The 20,964-nt window shown below is 33.3% G+C and overlaps 1 protein-coding gene across 5 annotated transcripts in view; it reads right to left on the reverse strand.

Annotated features, from left to right (window-relative positions):
• The window catches only part of NFATC1 (nuclear factor of activated T cells 1), a 202,702-nt gene that overhangs the window by 151,269 nt on the left and 30,469 nt on the right, over nucleotides 1–20,964 (reverse strand). For all 5 annotated transcript variants that reach the window (XM_074273459.1, XM_074273482.1, XM_074273467.1 and 2 more), the window contains exon 2: nucleotides 19,839–20,940. In XM_074273459.1, coding sequence (XP_074129560.1) covers nucleotides 19,839–20,940 — 1,102 coding nt within the window. The remainder of the gene's footprint in view (nucleotides 1–19,838; nucleotides 20,941–20,964) is intronic.

Below are 20,964 nucleotides of genomic sequence, written 5' to 3' on the forward strand. Positions count from 1 at the left end.
TTTTAGGTGTTTTATTAGCATAATTCTCAATTATTTTCCAAAGTGGCTATACCATTTCACAGCTCTATCAACAATGTATTAGTGTGCTTATCATTCTACAATCCCTTCAACATTGATTTTTGCAGATTTTTAAAAATCTTTTTCAAATTTGCAGAGTATGAAGTGAAATCTCAAGGTTATTTTGATTTATATTTCTTTTACTGCTAGTGATTTAGAATATTCTTTCATGTGCTTATGAATATTTTGCTATTCTTCCTTTGAAAACTCTTTATTCATATCCTTTGACCACTTACCTATTGAAGAATAACTATTAGTTACATATATAGTGTATTGTATATATAAAATATGCATATGTATCATATACACATATATTAAAAGTATTTATATGTATTGGATACCAAACCTGTATCAGAAAAAAATTGATGCAAAGTTTTTTCCCCCAGTGAATCTCTTCCCCTCTTATCCTAGGTGAATTAATTTTGTTTGTGCAGAAGCTTTCCAGCTTCAAAGAATCAAAGTCACCTTTTTTATCTTTTGTAATTATCCCTATCTTTTATATCCTACCCATAACTATGAGAGATGTGATGTTTCTTTTCTAATTTTTTATTGTTGTGATTTTTAACATTATCGTCATATATTCATTAAAAATCTATTGTGAATATGGTAGGAGATAATTGATCTAAACCTAATTTTGACAGACTGCTTTCTATTTTTCCAGCAGTTTTTATCAAATAAGTTGGTTTTTTCCAGTATAATTTGTTTTCCACTTCATCCAACATTAGTTTATTGAGTAATATTGTTTCTGATTCTTCCTTAATTGGCTTATTTCATTGATCTATTTTCCTATTCTTTAACCAATAACAGATAGTTTTGATAATTGCTTCTTTAGAAAATAGTTTGATGTCTGGAAGCCCTATTCCTTCTTCATCTCTGTTTCTTTTCATTATTTTCCTTCATATTATAGATCTTTTGTTTTGTTTTTATTTTATCATGTTTTATAAAGTAAAAACCTTGTTAATTTAATTGATATAGTACTAAAAATGTGAATTAATTTTATGGTATTATTGTTTTTATTATTTTGGCAGTCTACCCATAAACATTAAATGGTCATCTAAACTACTTAACTTTATATAGATTTATAATCTTCATAGATTACTTTACAATTAAATCAATACAAATATTTTGTGTGCTTTGATAGGTTGATCCCCAGATAGTTTATACATTTTATAGTTATTTGGAATGATCTTTCATTTTTTTCTATTATTGTTTCTTGGGGTTTCTTAGCATTATATAGAAATGTTGTTGATTAGTGGGGGGAGAGAGAAATAGGAAGATCTTTGCAACTTTACTAAAGTTATTAATTCTATCAATTAGTATCTTTACTAATTTCCTGAGATTTTCCAAGACTACCATGTTATCAGCAAATAAAAATAATTTCCTCTATACCTATATCTATGCCTTTAATGTTTCTCTCGTGTTTTATTGCTGTTGCATTTCCAAAGCTATATCAAATAACAGTGTGGTAAGTAGATGTTCACTCCCATATTTACTGGCAAAGATTGTGTTCCTATTGTAGATAAGACTTGCTATTGAGGTTTCTGGGTTGTTGTTGTTGTTATTTTGTCTTTATGTTTTGTTTTTCTTTTTGGTGAGGCATTTGGAATTAAATGACTTGCCCAAGCAAGTTAATAAGTTTTAAGTGTCCAAGGGCATATTTGAATTCAGGTCTTCTTGACTCCAGGGCCAGAGCTCTATCCACTGAACTGCCTAGTTCCCCCTTACTATTGATTTTAGATAGATGAGAGTTTACACTTTCATACATCTCCATTCATATATAATATCCATAAACTTGAGAGCGCTCACACAGATGAAAAGAGATAATAAATTCATGAAATAGCCACTTAAAACCATTTAAGTGAATTTATAACCATGTTGATTTATTTAAATTATCTAAAACTTATTTCCAACATTAATCTTCTGGTTTCAGTTCTGCTGTTAACTAGTTGAATGATTTTGTATGTGTCACTTTCTCTCAAATTCTTCTGCTTTCTCATAGTAGAATGCTGGAGTTGGACTATATCAGGGAGTCTTAATTTAAGTCCATGAACTTTTTCTTCAAATTAACTGTATTTCAATAGACTTGGTTTCCTTGTAATATTATTTAATGATGATAATGATAATTTTGGCATTTAAAGAGCATTTTAAGGTTTTCAAAGTACTTCATAAATATTGTTAAAGACAGACTAAAATTTGCCCAGGGTCATACATCTAGTTAGTGCTCATCTGAGGGAGGATTTGAATTTAGGTCTTCTAGACTGCAGGTCTAAACATTTTGCCTACTGTATCACCTCCATACCTTTTATATTATGTTTACAAAGGGATTCTAGAGGCTTTAATAGCTCTGGAAAAAAGTCTAAGGCAAAATGTTAACAATTCAAGTTGATCTGTAAGGTTTCTTCCTACTCAAAGTTATGAATCAAATCTTTATCATAGGATATTAAAGCATTCACCAAACATTCAAAAATTAGGCCTTATTATGAGCTTTTATTTAATTATTTGATTGATTGATCAGTCAATTATCAGAGTACCAAAGTAACTACTGAGGGGCTGAAATATTGGTTGAGAACCAAAGGTGAGGTAATTCTTTTGTCGAAATTGGGCAAAATCTTTTCAATTTCATTTCATATTTTCCAAGAGTTAAAACCCATATGTATTCATCATCTAAAAGAAAAATGTAAAGATTTTTTATAGTTCCTGTAATCCCATAATGGATGAAGCTACAAACTTCAAACTTGGCAGAATTATAACCTGCCTGGAGGAAAGACAATTAAGTCAAACTTGAAGAAAAACAGTATTTTCAAAGTTACAAAAGCTTAAAAGTAACATGTTTTTAACACACAAACCAAAAGCATTGGTAGTGAAGGGAAAAAAAAAAAAAAGTTGTCCAATTAAGATCATCAGATATAACTGACCCTGGAGGACTTCCTGTTTAAAACATCCAAAGCCAAGAGCTCCAATTAGATAATAGATTGACCCAAGGAAGTTTAAAATTACATTTATTCTAGATCTTTATGTCAATAGCTTCTAAAATTCATTCTGAAACACTATGATAAAAATCCCCTTCCCTTTTACCAGTGCCTTAGGAGCCAAGAGGACCACACAAAGATAATGCCTTTAAAAATTCACTTCATCTCTAGTCTTTCTCTGCATATGTCAAGAGGCCTTAGGATCATCCAAAAAATAGTTTCCACCCAAAAGAGGTCAACTTTGGTTAGGACTCTAGCCCAGAATTCTGCTAGTAAAGGTCAGGTCGACTAGGTTCAACTCTATGCTAATCTTCAAATATTTCTAATGACTTATCAACAAACAAATGATGTAAGTTATGCACTTTACATATTTCTACACACATTTCCAATATTTTAAAAATTGCATTTGTCTTTGAAAAATAGTATTATATTTAACATATACTTTTCAAAATTATATGTAACAAAGGCTTTCATTCTCTTACAATCCTTTTGCTAATCTTTGACTATTAAAATGCTTATGTGTATTGACTTTTTTAGTTTATAATAAAATGTCTTTTTTAAAAATAGGGTTGTGTATAGATAACTTGAGATAAAAATACTTGGGTTCAGGTCCTAGTTCATACCCTAATTAATTGTGTGCTCTTGAGAAAATCATTTCACTTTTCTCTCTTCGTCTCTTTCTTCATGCCTCAGCTAAAGCAACACCTTCTTTAAGAAGTCTTTCTCAGTCCTCCTTAATTTTAGTGCCTTCCCTCTAAGACTATCCCCATTTTGTCTTGTATAACTTTGTACCATTGCTGTGAACATGTTGTCTTTCCTATCAGATTGTGAACTCTTTGAGAACAGTTTGTTCATTTTTTTCTTTCTTTGCATCCCAGAGTTTAGTACATTACCTCAGACTTGGTAGATTTTTTTAAAAGAGTGGTTGACTCTCTAGTTGACTAATTGATTCTGAGATTCAGGTTGTTTTTAAGGAAAAGGCTTTAAAAATCCAAACTTCTCTAAAGATTTAAGAAATTATTGTAGTATTTGTAAGTTCAAGGTATGTTTTTAGTCACTGAGAACTAAAGCATGGAAGGTAACTACCATTTTTCCCAATAAAATTTTCTTTGGCGCCATTTCAGAGACTGAATATTTGGCTGGATGAACCTTTGTCTTGCCCCAGTGGAGTCATTCTACTGTTCTTACATTGATTCTTTGGCTCCTCTATGGAGTAAGAAAACAGTGATAAATAATTTCTAAAAGCCCAATGAACCAATTGAATTCAACTTTTCTTTTGGTAAGTTCCTATTAAGTATAGTTCTTTGTAACAGGTGATGGAGATAGAAAGAAGAAAATGAATTGTTTCAGTGATAAAGGTGCTTAGGTTGAAAGTGTTATGAAATGATACACACACAGATCAGCAGAGACTATACCATGATGCCTTATTTTAAAGATGGGAAAATTAAGGCCCTGAGTGGGAAAGTTACTTGCCTATATACATGATATATACATAATATGTATGAGTGTGTCTATGCATATACATATCATAACAGAGCCATGATAACAGCTTTCTTCTAGTATCTGAAGGACCGTCACATTACATAGAGATTGGAATTTTGGCAAAATTAGGAACAATGGCTACAAGTGGAAGATGCAATTTTACATTTGAGGTAAATATTTTCTTAACTTCTAGAGTTATCTCAAAGTAAAACAGGCTCATCATGGAGGTATGGTAGTAATTCTTTGCCACTGGAGATTCTAAAGCAAAGAATCAATGATAACTTGTCACATAAGCTGAGAGGAAATCTGTGGCCTATGAGGTAACTTCCAACTTTGAGATTCTATGGAAATCTTAACACCAAAATTAATTAATCAATAAGCATTTATCAAGAATGTTGGAGGGGATGTGGAAAAACTGGAACTCTGATGCATTGTTAGTGGAGTTGTGAACTCCAACTATTTTCGTTTTCTTTCTCATTTTTTCTTTTTGATCTGATTTTTCTTGTGCAGCATGATAATTGTGGAAATATGTGCAGAAGAATTGCACATGTTTAATATATATTGGATTACTTGCCTCTAAGGGAGGGGATAGGGTGAAGGGAGGTAGAAAAAAATTTGGAACACAAGGTTTTGTAAGGATGTCTCAGTTTCTTCTTCTGAAGAATAAGGGATTTGGATTCAATGGCTTCTAAGGTCCCTTTCAGCTCTAAGTCCTATGGACAAAGCTATGTATTGGTATAAAAAGACAGAAAAAAAAGGAAAAGAAAAAGCCTTTCAAGAGCTTATATCCTATTAGTTATGGTAAGAATCGAATGATTGAATGAAGGAAAAAAATGAGAGTTTTGAAAAGGGCATCAGAGAAATGATCTGGCAAAAAGAAGCTCAAACTCTGAGGCAGAGGTTCGGAAAAGGAAAGGCAGCAGTGGCAGGCAGACCAGAGGTACAGTTACCCTAAGAAGTAAATAAGTCCAATGAGGGTTAAATGAGAGGACAATCCTTCAGGAGGAATGCTGCATGAAATCTGGTTGGGAAGAGAATAACGGATGACCCAGCAGGATATCACCATAAGGAAAGGCACGTGAATGGTATTCACTGTTGGCTGCTTTGGCGATGGTTCCTTCCAATAGAAAAGAAATATTTCCTCCATTATTGAGTGCCCTCATCTCACCCAACATTTTCTATTATGGGGATTGTAAATTTTTAAAAATACTTTTTAATAATTATATTTCAATATAAGTTGTTTTCTTTGTAATACCATGAATTTTATTTTAATCTTTTAAAAAACTATTCTGAGAAGGGATTTATAGACTTTATTAAACTACCACAACACAACACAAAAAGATTAGGTATCCCAGATGTAGATAAAGTACTGTAGGAAAATTTGAAGATGAAGAGGTATTTTTTAGATGGGGAGATCAGGGAAGACAAATGAAGGAGACAAAGATGTGGACAATATTCTAGGCATGGAACATTCTATGTAGAGACAGAAAACAGCAGGAAGACTTCAGGAATCATAGATCTAGAAATAAAAAGGAAACTTAGAATTCTCATTTAATCAAATCCTCACATTTTATAAATAAGAAAACTGATCCAAAGTGAGATGGAATGAGTTGACATAGGGTGTAAATGGCAGAGTTAGAATTTAAACCTCCATCTTTTGATTCCAAATTCTAACAAAGGCCTTTTCATTACACTAATAGTACAGTCTGGCTAGAATAAGTAAGTAAAGGGAACTAAATAAGGCTGGAGAATAAATTTTGAGTTAAATTGTGAAGAAAGAATTCTATTTTATCCTAAAAGCAAAACTATGATGTCTACATCTACTACTACTGTAGGTTTTTTGAGCAAATGAGAAAGAGAGATGGTAAGACCTGTTTTTAGAAAATTCTTTTTTGGCATTCTGTGAAGAATGGAACAGGGACAGGAAGCTATTTTGATAGTTCAGGTCAAGAGGTAATGAGGGACTGAAGAAGAGTGACAATCATTGATGTGAGTAGAGAGGAGGGAATGGATGGGATAGATATTGTGGAGAGTAGAATAAACAGGTCTTGGCAACTGATTAGACACGGGGAATCAGAGAGGTCAAACAGTCCAACTTCCCTCTCAATGCAGGAGGATTTCCCTCAACATCCCCAAAAGGTCATACAACCTCTGCTCAAACAATTCTAGTGACAGGAAACTCATTACCTCAAGAGGAGGAGGAATGGGTCCCCTCAACAGGAAACTCTGAATCCAAGTAGCCAGAATCACAAAGATAAACATTGAGAATCCCTTCCCTGGAGACCTAAACCAGAGAGACAGGAAAAAGAAAAGAAAGGAGCAGAAAGCAGGGGGGTTGGACTATTAGCTCCCATAGGAGTATCTTATAGAAGCTAGATGATACAGTAGATAGAGCTTCAATTCTGGAGTTAGAAAGACTTGAATTAAAATTTAATTTCAGATACTTACTAGCTGGATGAATAAGTCTTTATGCCTCAGTTTCCTCATCTGTAGAATGAATTGGAGAGGGAAATAACACTCCAGTGTCTTTGCTAAGAAAATCCCAAATGGGACCACAAAGAGTAAGATACTACTGAACAACAACAAAGACGGCTCAAATACAATCAACTGAGCTAGGGTTGAACCCGATTAAAATGTAATTGGGATATTTTTTAAGTATATAAAAATGCAATAGAACATAAATAATGTCTACATGTTGTTTTCTAAGTCAACACACATGGATCTTTATTATGGTTTAGTGACTCCCTGTTTCAATTTGATTTTGACACCACTGATTCCTCTAGACACAAGCAGCTAGAGGACACAGTGGGCTTGGAGTCAGGAAAACAGAACAGAATCCTGACCTGGATCAGAGAAACAGTTTCCTATAAATAACCGAAGCCTCTTGTCAAACACTGAACAATTTTGGTTCAATTTGTCCCTGAGAAATCAGTAGTGGAGGAAGGCCAATGTCAAGTTTTTTTGTTTTTGTTTTTTTGTTTTTTAATCTAAGGTTCAAATTTATATCATCAGTCTATGATGGCCCTTTTTCTTCTTCATCCTAGTGACAGCATAAAGTGTTTAGGACACCCCTCCTCTCTTCCAAAAGATTATGAGCTCCAGACAACTAAATGGTGCAGTAGTGCAAGAGTGATGGAGTCAAGAATAACAATAATAATAGCAGCTAAATATGTACAAAGAGTTCGCTCTAAGCCAGGCACTGTACTAAGCACTCATTATTTCATTTGATCCTCACAATCACCCTGGTGCTATTATTAAGCTCATTTTATAGATCAGGAAACTGAGGCAAATCAATGTTAAGTGACTCAGCCGAAGTCACACAGCTAGGATATCCTGCCTCAGATATTTCCTAGATGTGTGACCCTCAGCAAGTCACTTAAACAATCTCAGCCTCAGGCTATTTATCTACAAAGTGGGGGCAGTAATAGCCTCTACCTCCCAAATTTATTGTGAGGAAAAATGAGATAACATACATAATATATAAAGAACTTTGCAAACTTTAAAAGGGATGTAAATCCTAGCTATTATTATTATATTTTATTATTACTATTATATAGGCATACATATATGTATATTATTATTATATAGGCAGAAACCTGTTTTATCTAAACTTTGGATCTGCCTTCACATCTAGCTCAGTACCATGCACACAGGAAGTGCTAATAAACATTTGTTAAATTTGGTTCACACTCCACAGGAGACATGTTGCCCTTTGGTGATCTCTTTTCCACCTTTCTATAATCCTTTGATGTTCATTGTAGTCTATGACTTCCTGCTGATTGTACTCAATCCTGCACCAGGCTAAAGATGCTCCTATCTAGGAGAATCTCAATCACAACCTTCCTCTACAGTCAGTTTGCCAGTTCAAGTGAAGTGATTCCCAAAACTATAGCTGATTGATACAGTATCCTTATTCTTCTTCTTTCCTGCTATGTCCCATTCTCCTCCAATATAGTTCTACACAATACAGATCCTCCTCTCTCTACTCAAAATGATCTGTTCTCTGCTCCTGGAATAAACTCTAGTCTGCTTGGTTCACAGTGGTCCTTAAGGCAAGAATTCATTCTGAAAGGGAGAGAAGTTAAGAGTCCTGTTCAAGGTTAGAAAGGCCATTATTGTGTTTTTAAGTCAATATCATCAAGAGATGATTTCCCCCCCCCAAAAAAAAGGTTGCCTAGGGTGGGGGAAGATATATTTATATTAATTTAGGGGAAAAGAAATTCCACTCATTAAATTTGATTCATCTTCACAATTATATACAAAATATAAATCAGTATATTGCTCATAACTAATTCTTAATATTCTTCTCTCTGTTTATTTTTTCCTTCATCCCTCCATCCCTCCTTCCTTCTCTCTCCTCTCTCTCTCTCTCTCTCTCTCTCTCTCTCTCTCTCTCTCTCTTTTTCTGAAAGTTAGAACAATTTGGGTGAGGAGAAAGCTTTCCAGAATTTCCTTCTTGTGGGAGATAGAAAGGACAAGGAGACAAGACTTCAAATAATAAACAAATCAATTGTAGTCCTATCAATCCCATGCCCTTAAGTGACAGACTCAGATGATATAATAATCATTATTCCTTTGCTTTAGTGACACATTTGTATGATCCTCTTTGTATACTACTTGGAAACCATTGTCAATCACTCATTATTTAAATGAATTTTAACAATTAAAAAAATCAAATCTACTTTTATCACACATGATTTTTAAAAATTCCACATAGTCTAATTATGAAGAGGCATGAATACATCAAATAAAATTGTATTTTCTTTTGAGAAAGGTTTTCTGTTGGCTCATTTTGTACTAATAGTGTGTAAATAAAGTTTTAATGAAGTTTAAGAGTTGACAAGTAAAAATTTCACAATAGATAGCTATCAGATGTTTTATTTGTTGTTCAAGTCATTTCAGTCACATCCAGCTCTTTACTAACCAGTTAGGGTTTTTGTTTTGTTTTTGTTATTTGTTGTTGTTGTTGTTTGGCAAAGATACTGGAATAGTTTGCCATTTCTTTATCCAGCTCATTTATTGATGAGAAAACTAAAGGAAACCTGCTTAAGTGACTTGCCCAGAGTCATACAACTAGTAAGAATCTAAGACTGAATCTGAACTCATGGAGATGAGTCTTTCTGATGCTACCCATTACACCGTCTAGCTGCCCCTGAATTTTCAATAGAAACTTGCTAAAATGGTTACATATTTCACAAATGATAAAACGACAGTTAAATGGCTCAGTGGACAGAGTGCTGGGCCTGGAGTCAGGAAGATCTGAACTCAAATCCAGCCCAAACTCTCACTAGCTATGTGGACATTTAACCTGTTTGCCTTAATCCACTGGTGAAGGAAATGACAAAACATTATAGCATTAGGAAAACCCCACATGGAGTCACTCAGTATTAGATATAATTCAATCACAATGACAAAACCATAGATGTATGAAATATTTGAACCATAAGGAAACTTTATGATCATCAACAGCTCTTCTAGAATACCTCATGACTGTTTATATCTATCTATCTATCTATCTATCTATCTATCTATCTATCTATATATATATATATATATATATGTATATAAATAGAGAGAGAGATATATAAAAATATATATAGAGAGAGATATAAAAAGCATATTTATACTGTAAAAGCATAAGCCTAAGGATTGAGTGATAGGTCTGCTACTTAGTACTCCTATGATTTGAGATAAACCACTGTTCCTCTTTAAGATTGATGAAAATACGTTGAAAATCTTAAATCATAATTTTTTATTCTGAAGGGACTTAGAAATTATCTAATGGAGGTCTTTGAGGCCTAGAAAGAACAAGATCAAAATAGTACTTAATGGCTCAGCCAGAATTTGAACTGAGTTTCTCTTTAACTTCAAATCTCATGCTTTTCCTCCACTATATTATTCTCCTCCACAAATGTAAGCTATTTTAAACTTGCTATCCAGCAATACAGAAAATATATTTTGGGCTATACTAATCCCTTTTTCTCTTAAGCAAAACTTAAACTTCTCTTAAAACAAACAAAAATCATCCTGCTGCTTTCTATGCTTTCATTTTTATTTCAAAAGATGTAAAGAACTGAAACAAAAGTACACATAAACCAAGTTACATTAGACTATGAATGGAGAGCTTGGTATTTTTCTAGTGCTTATTCTTAAGCTCCTTTTGCCTCTCTCTGCCTCAGTTTCCTCGTTTGTAAAAATGAAGATAAAATACACCAACTAACTCGAGGTAATGAATGCATTATCCCCAGTGTTTAAGTTATACTTCCATTGGGCACTCAGGGAAGCACATTAAATTGTTTAGGCCACTAGGGTACCACTTATTTGCTGACAGGTCCCTTCCTTCTCTACAAAAGCTCTTTCCAAAAGCTAGAGCTATTTTGTAAGTGCAAGGCAATATTATAATGTATTTTTTTATTCAGATGGCATCTTTCTCTGATACATAATTCAACTATGCTCACCATGTAAAAATTACTCTCTAGGAGTGAGTTAGGCACTTTGACATTTCTGGGACCTCCACTGACTAAATTACTCCTCTGCTGGGCTAAGTAGGAACTTATTGACCTGAAATGGTTCCTCCACTTCCCAACAAATGGGCAATTTACAGCAATGAATCACCTATGCAACATCTGAACTGACCAGTCCAAAAGATTTTCAAAAAAACCTAATCAGGAGTGATAAATATCTAAATAGTATTGTTCCAAAAGGATACAGAAGCATTATAGAGTTGCCATGGCTGCTTTATAAAGTAGTTTAAGGGGTAAGTAAACCTCAAATGGGAAAAATTATTTTTTGATACTTAAGTAAATCCTGTTGAGTTAGGAACAAAGGTGGCCTCCTCTCTGGGTTCTTACATGATGAGGTAGATTAAGATTTGTTAATTGAGGCATGTTATATTAGGCTTTCTTTGTGGGTACATTTTATTGTCCCAAAATTGGCTCTTAATGTAAATGGAATCTGCCTTGGAAGTGGAGAGAGAATCAAAAAGATTTGTATTCTAATTCTGCCTGAGATACATGCTGGGTTGAGTAACTCAGGACAAGTCACTTAATATCTCAGCATTCTAGGTCTTTCTGTAAAACTCTCTTGCAGAAAAGGTGCCAGTTTATATCAGTAGAGAACATCTCCTCATGTGGGATTTCACTTTACCAAGGAAATAACAGGTACCTATTTTATATAATTGAAACCAAGTTAACAATAAATCATTTATAATAGAATTTAACCGAATTCATCCTAGAAATCTAACAATAAAAGCCAAATCAGTATGATTTGATAAACTCCTTTCCCATCCCCAACTTTCCAAAATTTAGCTGTATTTAAGCATATTGTCTAAGGGATGGAAAATCATAAATTTAGAGGAATTTAAGACTTAGTAGGATTTGGCACATAGACATGACTATAATGCAAAATAACTTCAAGTGTAGGAGGTTGATCAGGGGTAATTCTGATTAACTCAGATAAATCTTGGTAGGGAAGGTAAGCTTTTGCTGATGTTGTTATTGTTTATTGTCAGTTATGTCCAATTCTTCATGACCCCCATTTTTAGTTTTCTTGGAAAAGATGTGAAGGTCGTTTGCCATTTCCTTCTCCAGCTCATTTTACAGATGAGGAAACTAAGGCAAACAGGGAAACAAGTGACCTACCCAGGGTCATCTAGCTAGTATCTGAAGCCGAATTTGAACTCATGAAGATGAGACTTCCTGATTCCTAGTTCAGTGTTCTATCTACCATGTTATCTAATTGCCCCAGAAGAAACTTAACAGGGAATTTTATTTCATACCCACATTTTAGAGCCATGATAGAATTGGTGAAAGGCAAAAGCCACATCTTACTAGAAGGTAATGATTAAATATGCTTATTAATAGTGTTTTTGTATCATATTACTACAATTATTTTAATGATATTTATATGGATCTAATATATATACATACATATGTATGTATATATACATATATATATAAGATGCCAATTTTTTTTATAGAAATGCCTTTCAGCAAAAATTCTAATGCATAAAGCAACAAACACTGACCCTGAATTATTTTACTTTCCCCAGGAAAACAGAAGTACTTGTTCTCCCATTTCTCCTTTTCACAACCAAGAATAGAGCTTCACACAAAACAAGACTTTTAAGAGAGAGAAGTATAAACTTCCTGCCACATGTGTGGCACATTTTTAGTGGCCACATTTTTAAGGTATAACAGACAAGTCTTCATTATTATAATCTTTTTGTACCCTTAAAATGCTGAAATCTCATTTTAAGTGGCCAGGTTTTCTGAAGTCAAGTATCTTTATTTACAAAACATTTCCCACCAAATATCTACTGAGAATTATAAGATTAAGAGATTTCTGGAAAGTTAATTGAAGCTACACATACCTAGACAGTCTACCACCTCACATACCAACTAGAAGTCTAAGAATGTGAATTGTCACGATCTTATATAAGGATCTTTGTACTTTCTGCTCAACAGATTGACTTTAAAGATCCACTGTCTTCAGTGGATAGAGCACTGAACCTGGAGTTAGAGAAATGTATGTTCAAATCTGGCCTCTGACACTTACTAGCTGTGTGATCCTGGGCAAGTCACTTAACCCTGTTTGCCTCCATTTCCTCATCTGTAAAATGAGCTAGAGAAGGAAATGGCAAACCACTCCAGTATCTTTGCCAAGAAAACCCTAAATAGGATAGTGAGGATTCAGACATGACTGAACAACAATTTATATATATATATATATATATTTCAGCTAAGCATCTAATTTACTTCACCTCTAAATGAAGAATTTTTGCTAAAGCACAAACTATAGGGAGGAATTCAGATATCTTGAAGAAAGACAGAAAATATTCAATACTGTCATGTCAAGTCCTCATACTTCTCCCCCACATCATCCCCTTCTTTCACAAAGTACCAACAGAATTGTCAATACTCTCAAAGGGAGTCGATTACTTGACAGGAACTCCATAAGCAGTACTGATATCCATAGGTATCTACTACAAATTTACATTTTCTATATTTCCCCCCATTGTCTCCCTATAACTCAATCTGATGTCAGTAGGGCTTCATGGATAGAGCACAGAGGAAAAAAAGGAGCCTCTAAGGTACAGACAAATACACCCTGTTGAATTCCAATATGTGAATATGCACATAGCCAAGGTATCCTGTCTATTATTTCTATTTTTTTGTCACAGAAGGAGTAATAAATCACTTGAAAATCATAATCATAAAAGGAAAATCACTGATGGTACTTTAAACACACACACACACACACACACACACACACATACACCACATATACTATAAGGTAATGAAATATTGCAATTCATGCTTTGAGTCAAGCTTCCTATGGTTATTGATTTCAATGGGGTATATTTATACCATTAAAAAATGCAACTTTGAATGTGAAGACAGTTTTGTTATTCAATATAATCACAAAACTATAGTTTTATATTTATGATTGCAGGGAATTTCACACATTTTCATGGTATATGGTCTTGCACATAATAAAAGTTTATTGAAATATATTGAATGAATGAATAGCAACATCTAACAACAGAAAAACCTGTCCCTAACTCTTGTCCTCTCCTAGAATAACCAAACAGCAAAAGAAAAAGTAGGCAGGGTGATGAAAGATAGGTAATATAGTATTTAAAATGTGCCTGGGGCAGGGGCAACTAGGTGGCATAGTGGATAGAACACCAATCTTGATATAAGGAGAATCTGAATTAAAATTTCACCTCAAACACTTGACACTTACTAGCTATGTGACCTTGGGATAATCATTTAACTCTGATTGGCTCACTACAAAACCATTCTTTTTTTAAAAAAACGTGCCAAGGATAGTATACATACAATTAAAAATTAATTCTAACTTTCTTACATAATAATTATCATCCAAGAGAAAGGAACAAACATATATTCACAGGTAAAGCTAAAACAGAGATCCCTACAAAAAGAATACAATTACAAAAAAAAAAAAAAAAGATCTATTTTATACTTATCTTGCAATTATTCGAAGAAGTGTTCTAACCTAATGTTATTTGAAGTTGCTTGATTCTGAAGCCACATTTGTATCACCATTAACCAAAAGAGCCACAAGTAAAAATATAGCATGCAAATATAAAATTAGAAGTCTTGAAACATTGTGAATCAGACATACTCTATTCAAAGGTAAAATAAATAAATAAATTTTAAAAGAGAGAAAAATAGCATATTAGTTTCCTACCTTATTTTAATATAAGAATCATTTTTAAAATTACATTTAAAGTTATCACTTACAAAAAAACATAAATTAGAATTTGCCAAGTACAGAGTATGTGTTCAATACTAGTAAGATGTTGCCTAAACACTAAACACAGAGATCTGACAACTAGTTTCAATTCTACTATTAAATGATTTTGGGTAAGTGACAAAATTCCTCTACACCTGTTTCCTCAGTCATATAATAAAGATCTAGAAAATCTCTAGAACAGGTATTCTTAATATTTTCAGAAAAAAAAATTTAAAGCACAAAATTATATATACATATATATATATATATACACACACACACAATTATCAATTAAAAAAAAAAAAAAACCTCAGAGATCCTGAGTTAAGAACTCCTGCCTAAAATTATTTACATTTCTAGGAGATCAGAATGTTATAGCTAAAAAACAGCTGGACCAAAATAAAAAGAACTGGATTTGAATCCAGTCCCTGATATCTATTAGGTGTGTGAACTGAGCAAATCATGTCAAATGGTTTCTCTCAACCTCAATTTCATCTTCTATAAACTGAGCATATAATTCCCATATACTATATAGTAATATATAAAATGACATCTATAACATATAATTATATATGTGTGAAATGATATATTATATATAATTTAATAATAATATAACTATACAATAATTCCTATACTACCTACCTCTCTATATTAGAGGAAAGAGCTTGGCAAATTTTAAAGCACTGGAGAAATGTAAGCTGGTATCATTGTGCAAAGATGAATTTCACTATTTCTAGAATTTTAGTTATTACAATTTTGCTTTTCCTTCTGTGATTTTAAATATATGATAACACTACTATATAAATATAATCTATACCTGAATCGCTACACATATGCTAAAAGAATTATATGCCAAATATGCATGCAATTATAGATACATGGAGCCCTCTAAGCAGAGGAGCATATGGAGACAAAATTGGTTTGTTTCCTTTTCAAAATGAATGTTCTGCATGATGTTTCTGAGTCATATGTCTCTGGGGTGCTTCCAAAGTTCATTCATGTACAAAACATCTGCAATTAAGCAGCAAGCACTTATTGGAAGCTTGGGTTTTGTTGATTATATCTCAATAATATACATTAATTTCTTTTTTTAAAAAAATAAATAAAAATACATCTCTTCCAACACCTGAACACCAAGGGCATTTAATAATTGTTTATTGTATTGAATACATAATAAATGTTAAATTATGAAACTTTTTAAAAAATCATAATTTTTGTACTTTATATTTTTTAAAAGATGAATGATCTGGGCAGAATAGGAAGTTAGAAATCCTTGTATGTAGCTAGAACTCTGCTGAGTTATGGGAGGATTAGATAAGTAGGTATTTCATGGAGATATCTACTCTTTCTATATCAATTTCTTAATTCATAAAAATTTTTAAAAATAAAAATGATTAAAACCTACTTCTAAAAATGAAACAGAATCAAATGGTAAGTAGACTCAAGAAACATCAAGGTATCCTTATTACCTTTAAGATGAACTACAAAGTCCTCTTTGGGAGTATTTAAAGTCCTTCATGATATGACTCTAGTTTAACTTACAAACTGATTTCAAATGATAGTCCCTAACAAACTCTATGATAAAGTCAAATCGACCAACTGACTAAATAATAGATACCATATCCTAGCATGGAAGACTGGAAAGTGTCTTGGTTCTGGGATGAATAGAGTTGGACCCAAAACTTGCATGTGATGCATCTTTACTATCTATGTTAAATTAGCTGAGTCACCTAACCTCCTTATACCTCAGTTTCCACATCTGTAAAATCAGACACAATGAACTAGTTCATTTCTGAGATATTTGATCTCATACTTGTGTGCCTCTCTTTCAACTGACTATTTGCATAGTCATTCTCCATAGCTGGATTGTTCTTTCTTCTCATTCTTTCTTGTTGGTAAATTCAGCTAAGTGGCATATTAGATAGACTGCTGAGCTAGGAGTCAGGAAGACTTAATTTCAATTCACCCTTGGACATTTTATTAATTAGGTAAGTCACTTAATTTCTGGCTGCCTCAGTTTCTTTATCTTTAAACTGGTAATAATAGCACCTACCTCCCAATATTGTTCTGATCCTATTATCATTCAACCCTAGATGCCATCCAAATTACTTTGAATTACTTTGTATTTGTGTATGTTTTTATATATTTAACTGTGTATGTGGGTCGTTAGTCACAGAATACAAGTCTTAAAGCAGGGATTGTTTTGGTTTTGTCTTTCAGTTCTAAGAATAGTGTCTGACACATAGGAGGTATTTAATCGATATTTATTGGATTAAGTTGAATTGTTTAAATTAATATGGTTTATTTTTCACTAAGAAAAAAAAGTTACACAAAGTCCATTTAATTTTATGGAAGCATTATTTCAAAGAGGAGAGAGGGACTAAATAGCAGGAAAGAACAAAATCCAAATACATTAGGGCATATTTCTCATCAAAAATCTCATGTTGGGATGAATAAAAATACAACAGTTTCTGTTGCGTAGTTAATGATCCTATTGACGTGCATCAGCAGTTACCCTGTAGTTTTTCATGTATGTTAATAGAAAGGTATTCTTTGTGGAAGGAAGTTTGGTCAGTATCTCTGACTGGTAAAATAACTTAGCATCTCCTTTCTACAGTAGCTTCCAGCTGCCCTAGAGCACCAATTAATGAGATCACATGGAAACATATTGCAAAGAACCAGGAAACATATTTTGATGTGGGACCAAAACAATGGAAAAATGTTAACTTTGTAATCCTCTGAGGATGGTTTTGTACATTTATATGTTTTTATATGTTTATATTGGGGAATTGGAATGCTGTGTGCATAATATCTACCAAGAGGCTTTCTGTAACCAAAAGATAAAGGTAACATAAATAATCTGACTGACATGAATACTGATTGAAATGTTTATAGGCAAAAAAAAAAAACCCACTCCCATGCCTTTTCAATAATTAATGTCATTAGTGCCATAGATTAAAACTATAAAATATACTGAAGATAGATGACAAATTGACAGAAATTCCCAAAGAATGTATAGGTTGTTCAACAAATCTAGAAAGAAATTCAATGAAGAAATTCAGCATTGTGAGCATGTGTGCATATGTATTCATACATCTGTATAAACTCAAGAGAATCTCTATTTTATACTACTACTAATACTACCATTATAAAACTGTATTCATTCCTACTGAATAGATCATTAATTTCTACTGAATTAATATCTGCTGAAATTTCTTTTTAAAAATACCTTTCTGATGTGAATGTCTTCATTCATGATTTTAATCTTGTGTGTATTTCTATAGGCTTGTTTTTAGTAGTTTAATGAGGTATAGAAAGAAACATGGAATATTTCTGTGAACTGCAATGCCTGTAAAAATGCTTATTATACCTATAATTAAGTCAATTTAAAACATTTGTCATTTTAATTCATTGTTCTTTAAGTGGATTCATTTAAAAATACTATTATTTATCATTTAATTTTAAATATTGATAGTTTACTAGTCATTGAATTTAATTTAAAAGTTGCCAAATAAAGGAACAAAATAATTCTATGCTTACAGAATAAATCAGTCTCTGAATCATAATATTAGTTCAGGTGATAATTTTAAAGATCCAATTCAGTTCCAATTGATCAATGATGGACAGAATCAGCTACACCCAGAGAAGGAATACTGGGAAATAAATGTGGAATACTTGCATTTTTGTTTTTCTTCCCAGGTTATTTTTACCTTCTAAATCTAATTTTTCTTGTGCAACAATAGAACTGTACAGATCTGCACACATACACATATATTGTATCTAAGATATACTTTAACATGTTTAACATGTATGAGACCGCCTATCATGTAGGGGAGGTGATGGAGGGAAGGAAGGGAAAAGTTGGAACAGAAGTGAGTGCAAGAGACAATGTTATAAAAATTACCCATGCATATGTCCTGTCAATAAAAAGCTATTAAAAAAAAAAGATTAGGTAGTTGTCAAAGTTGAAGTTTTCACAGAACTTTAGAAGTTGTCTCATAAGACTCAAGAAAACAATCGATTGTATTTCTTGTTTTTTTTCTCTAAACTTCATTAACTAATAGTATCTTCCACGTATTCTTTTGGGAAATAGATTAAAACAACAAACAAAGGAAAAATCACTCTGCCTCTTGCTATTGTTTCTTTAAAACAAATATAGATTCTTATAATGGGTTCACAGGTAAGATGACACTGAACTCTCTACTTACAGTCTTAATCCTAGAAAACCATATAGGCCTTTAATTATATAAAAGTCAGGAATAGAGAGTATAGTGTTTTTAAATAAAGAGTAAAAAATATAAAAGCTATTTTAAGACTGACAAACTATTCTATTGCAATGAAAACTAGTATTTCCCCAAATTCAAAGATTCTTATGCTGCTATTAGTTTTTATTTTCTTATTCTTCTACCCTATCTCTCTTCTCTCTCACTCTTCCCTTATACTTTCCACTTCTCCCTCTCTGAATGTTGGGGAAAGAGGTAAGATTGAGATAGAGAATGCCACAAAGACAAAAAGAAAAAAAAAAAAGAAAGAAAGTTAAATGACTAATGATGCTACAATAGGTACTATACAGTTGTTTATGTATACAAAATAAAAAGACATCAATTGGAAGCACTTTATAGGAGGTCATTAGTGGGTCACCTGTTAAGGAAGCATTTGTTTAGTTAAAAATGAAAAGATTGGACTACTTATGCAAACTGATGTGGCAATAGTAGACTGCACTGTTAAAAACACCAAGTTCAGAATATATTTGTGTTTCCTGTCACCAGACTTCCAGAGACCAAGAGCTCAGTCTCAAGGGAAGAGAACGCTGTGTTGTTCTTGAAACACCAATATGGCTGGTTGTTAAGAGCCACCCTTTTTTCTGCTCCATGGGAAATTTCTCAACGTGGGTCACATCTGCACCCAGATGCAATGACAGTAGTAAGATACTGAAATTAGGAAAGGAAGAAGTGGAATAAATAGGCAAAACAGAAATTCTAAGAGCTTAAGCCTTTTTTTTTCACTTTGTCTTTTTAAATGTAAATACATTTACACAAAACCATTACACAAAATCATCATAAATCTTACCTCATATATGAAGTGGGAGACAGAGGCTTTGGTTTGGCCCATGGGTATGGATGTTGTGGCACAGAGAGGTACTGATCACAAAAATTTCCTTTCCTGATATGCTGGAAGCTGGAAAATTCTTCAGGTGATAAATCAGAAGTGGGTGATATGGTCCCATGATCTTCCCCAGCTGGCTCTATCTTGAGTGTCATGGAAGGAGTGTGCTCTAAGGCAGTTTTCCTGGACTTTATAGGAATTCCATCATTCATGTCTATTGTGCTGTCTGTGGTAAGGGCATTAATAGCAGCCACAATGGCGGAACTGGTGTATTGGTTGGTGTTTCCTAGCCATGTCTCATCTGTCACACTAACTCGAGGGGAATTCTGGGGAGATGGTGTTGGTGAATGATGTGGTGAGTAAGATGTCTGCCTCCCATTTAGATTATATTTTCTCTTGTTGCAAGGAGAAGATGGCCTGGAGTTACGGGTGCTGAGCCAGTTTTCTTCTGTAATACTTGTTCTTGGGGATGTAGATGGAGAATGCCTTGGAGAATTCAGCAAGTTGCAGGCTACCATACCCCGTGGAAATCCTTCCTCTGGGTCAGTGGTTTTGGGAGAGACACAAGGAGACTGCCATGGTGATGTCTGAGGAGATGTATATGGGTAAGAATAATTGGATTCGTATGATGATGCTTCAGAATTACAGCTTCGGGAAGATAAGCTACTAGCTGGACTCAGACAAGATGGATCTCTATAAGCTTCAATGTTTGGTAGATTCAAGGTGGCAGTAGAAGGAGATCGCTTAGAATTTGGTATTGTTTCTTCAACATCAGCATCATGAAAAAATTGGTTGTTGTTATGATGAAGTCCCAAATAAGAAGTTATCTCAATCCGAGGACTTTCTAGTGCTGGGGCTCCATTAGGTCTGACATTAGAAGAAAGATAATATCCTGAGGTCCCACTGTCAATACTGCCTCCATATCCAGAAGGATGATTTGTTGATGGTACAACTGAAATGACTGGATTAGATGTCTGAAGATCATGGCATGGGGTTGACAATGAGGGATGGGGCACATTGAGAGGCAAACCAGCATTGATATTTGAAGATGTGTAATTATAGTGTTCTGGAAGAAAAAAAAATTAAAAGA

Source organism: Sminthopsis crassicaudata, chromosome 1, assembly GCF_048593235.1.
Source record: "Sminthopsis crassicaudata isolate SCR6 chromosome 1, ASM4859323v1, whole genome shotgun sequence".
Classification (NCBI taxonomy): domain Eukaryota; kingdom Metazoa; phylum Chordata; class Mammalia; order Dasyuromorphia; family Dasyuridae; genus Sminthopsis; species Sminthopsis crassicaudata.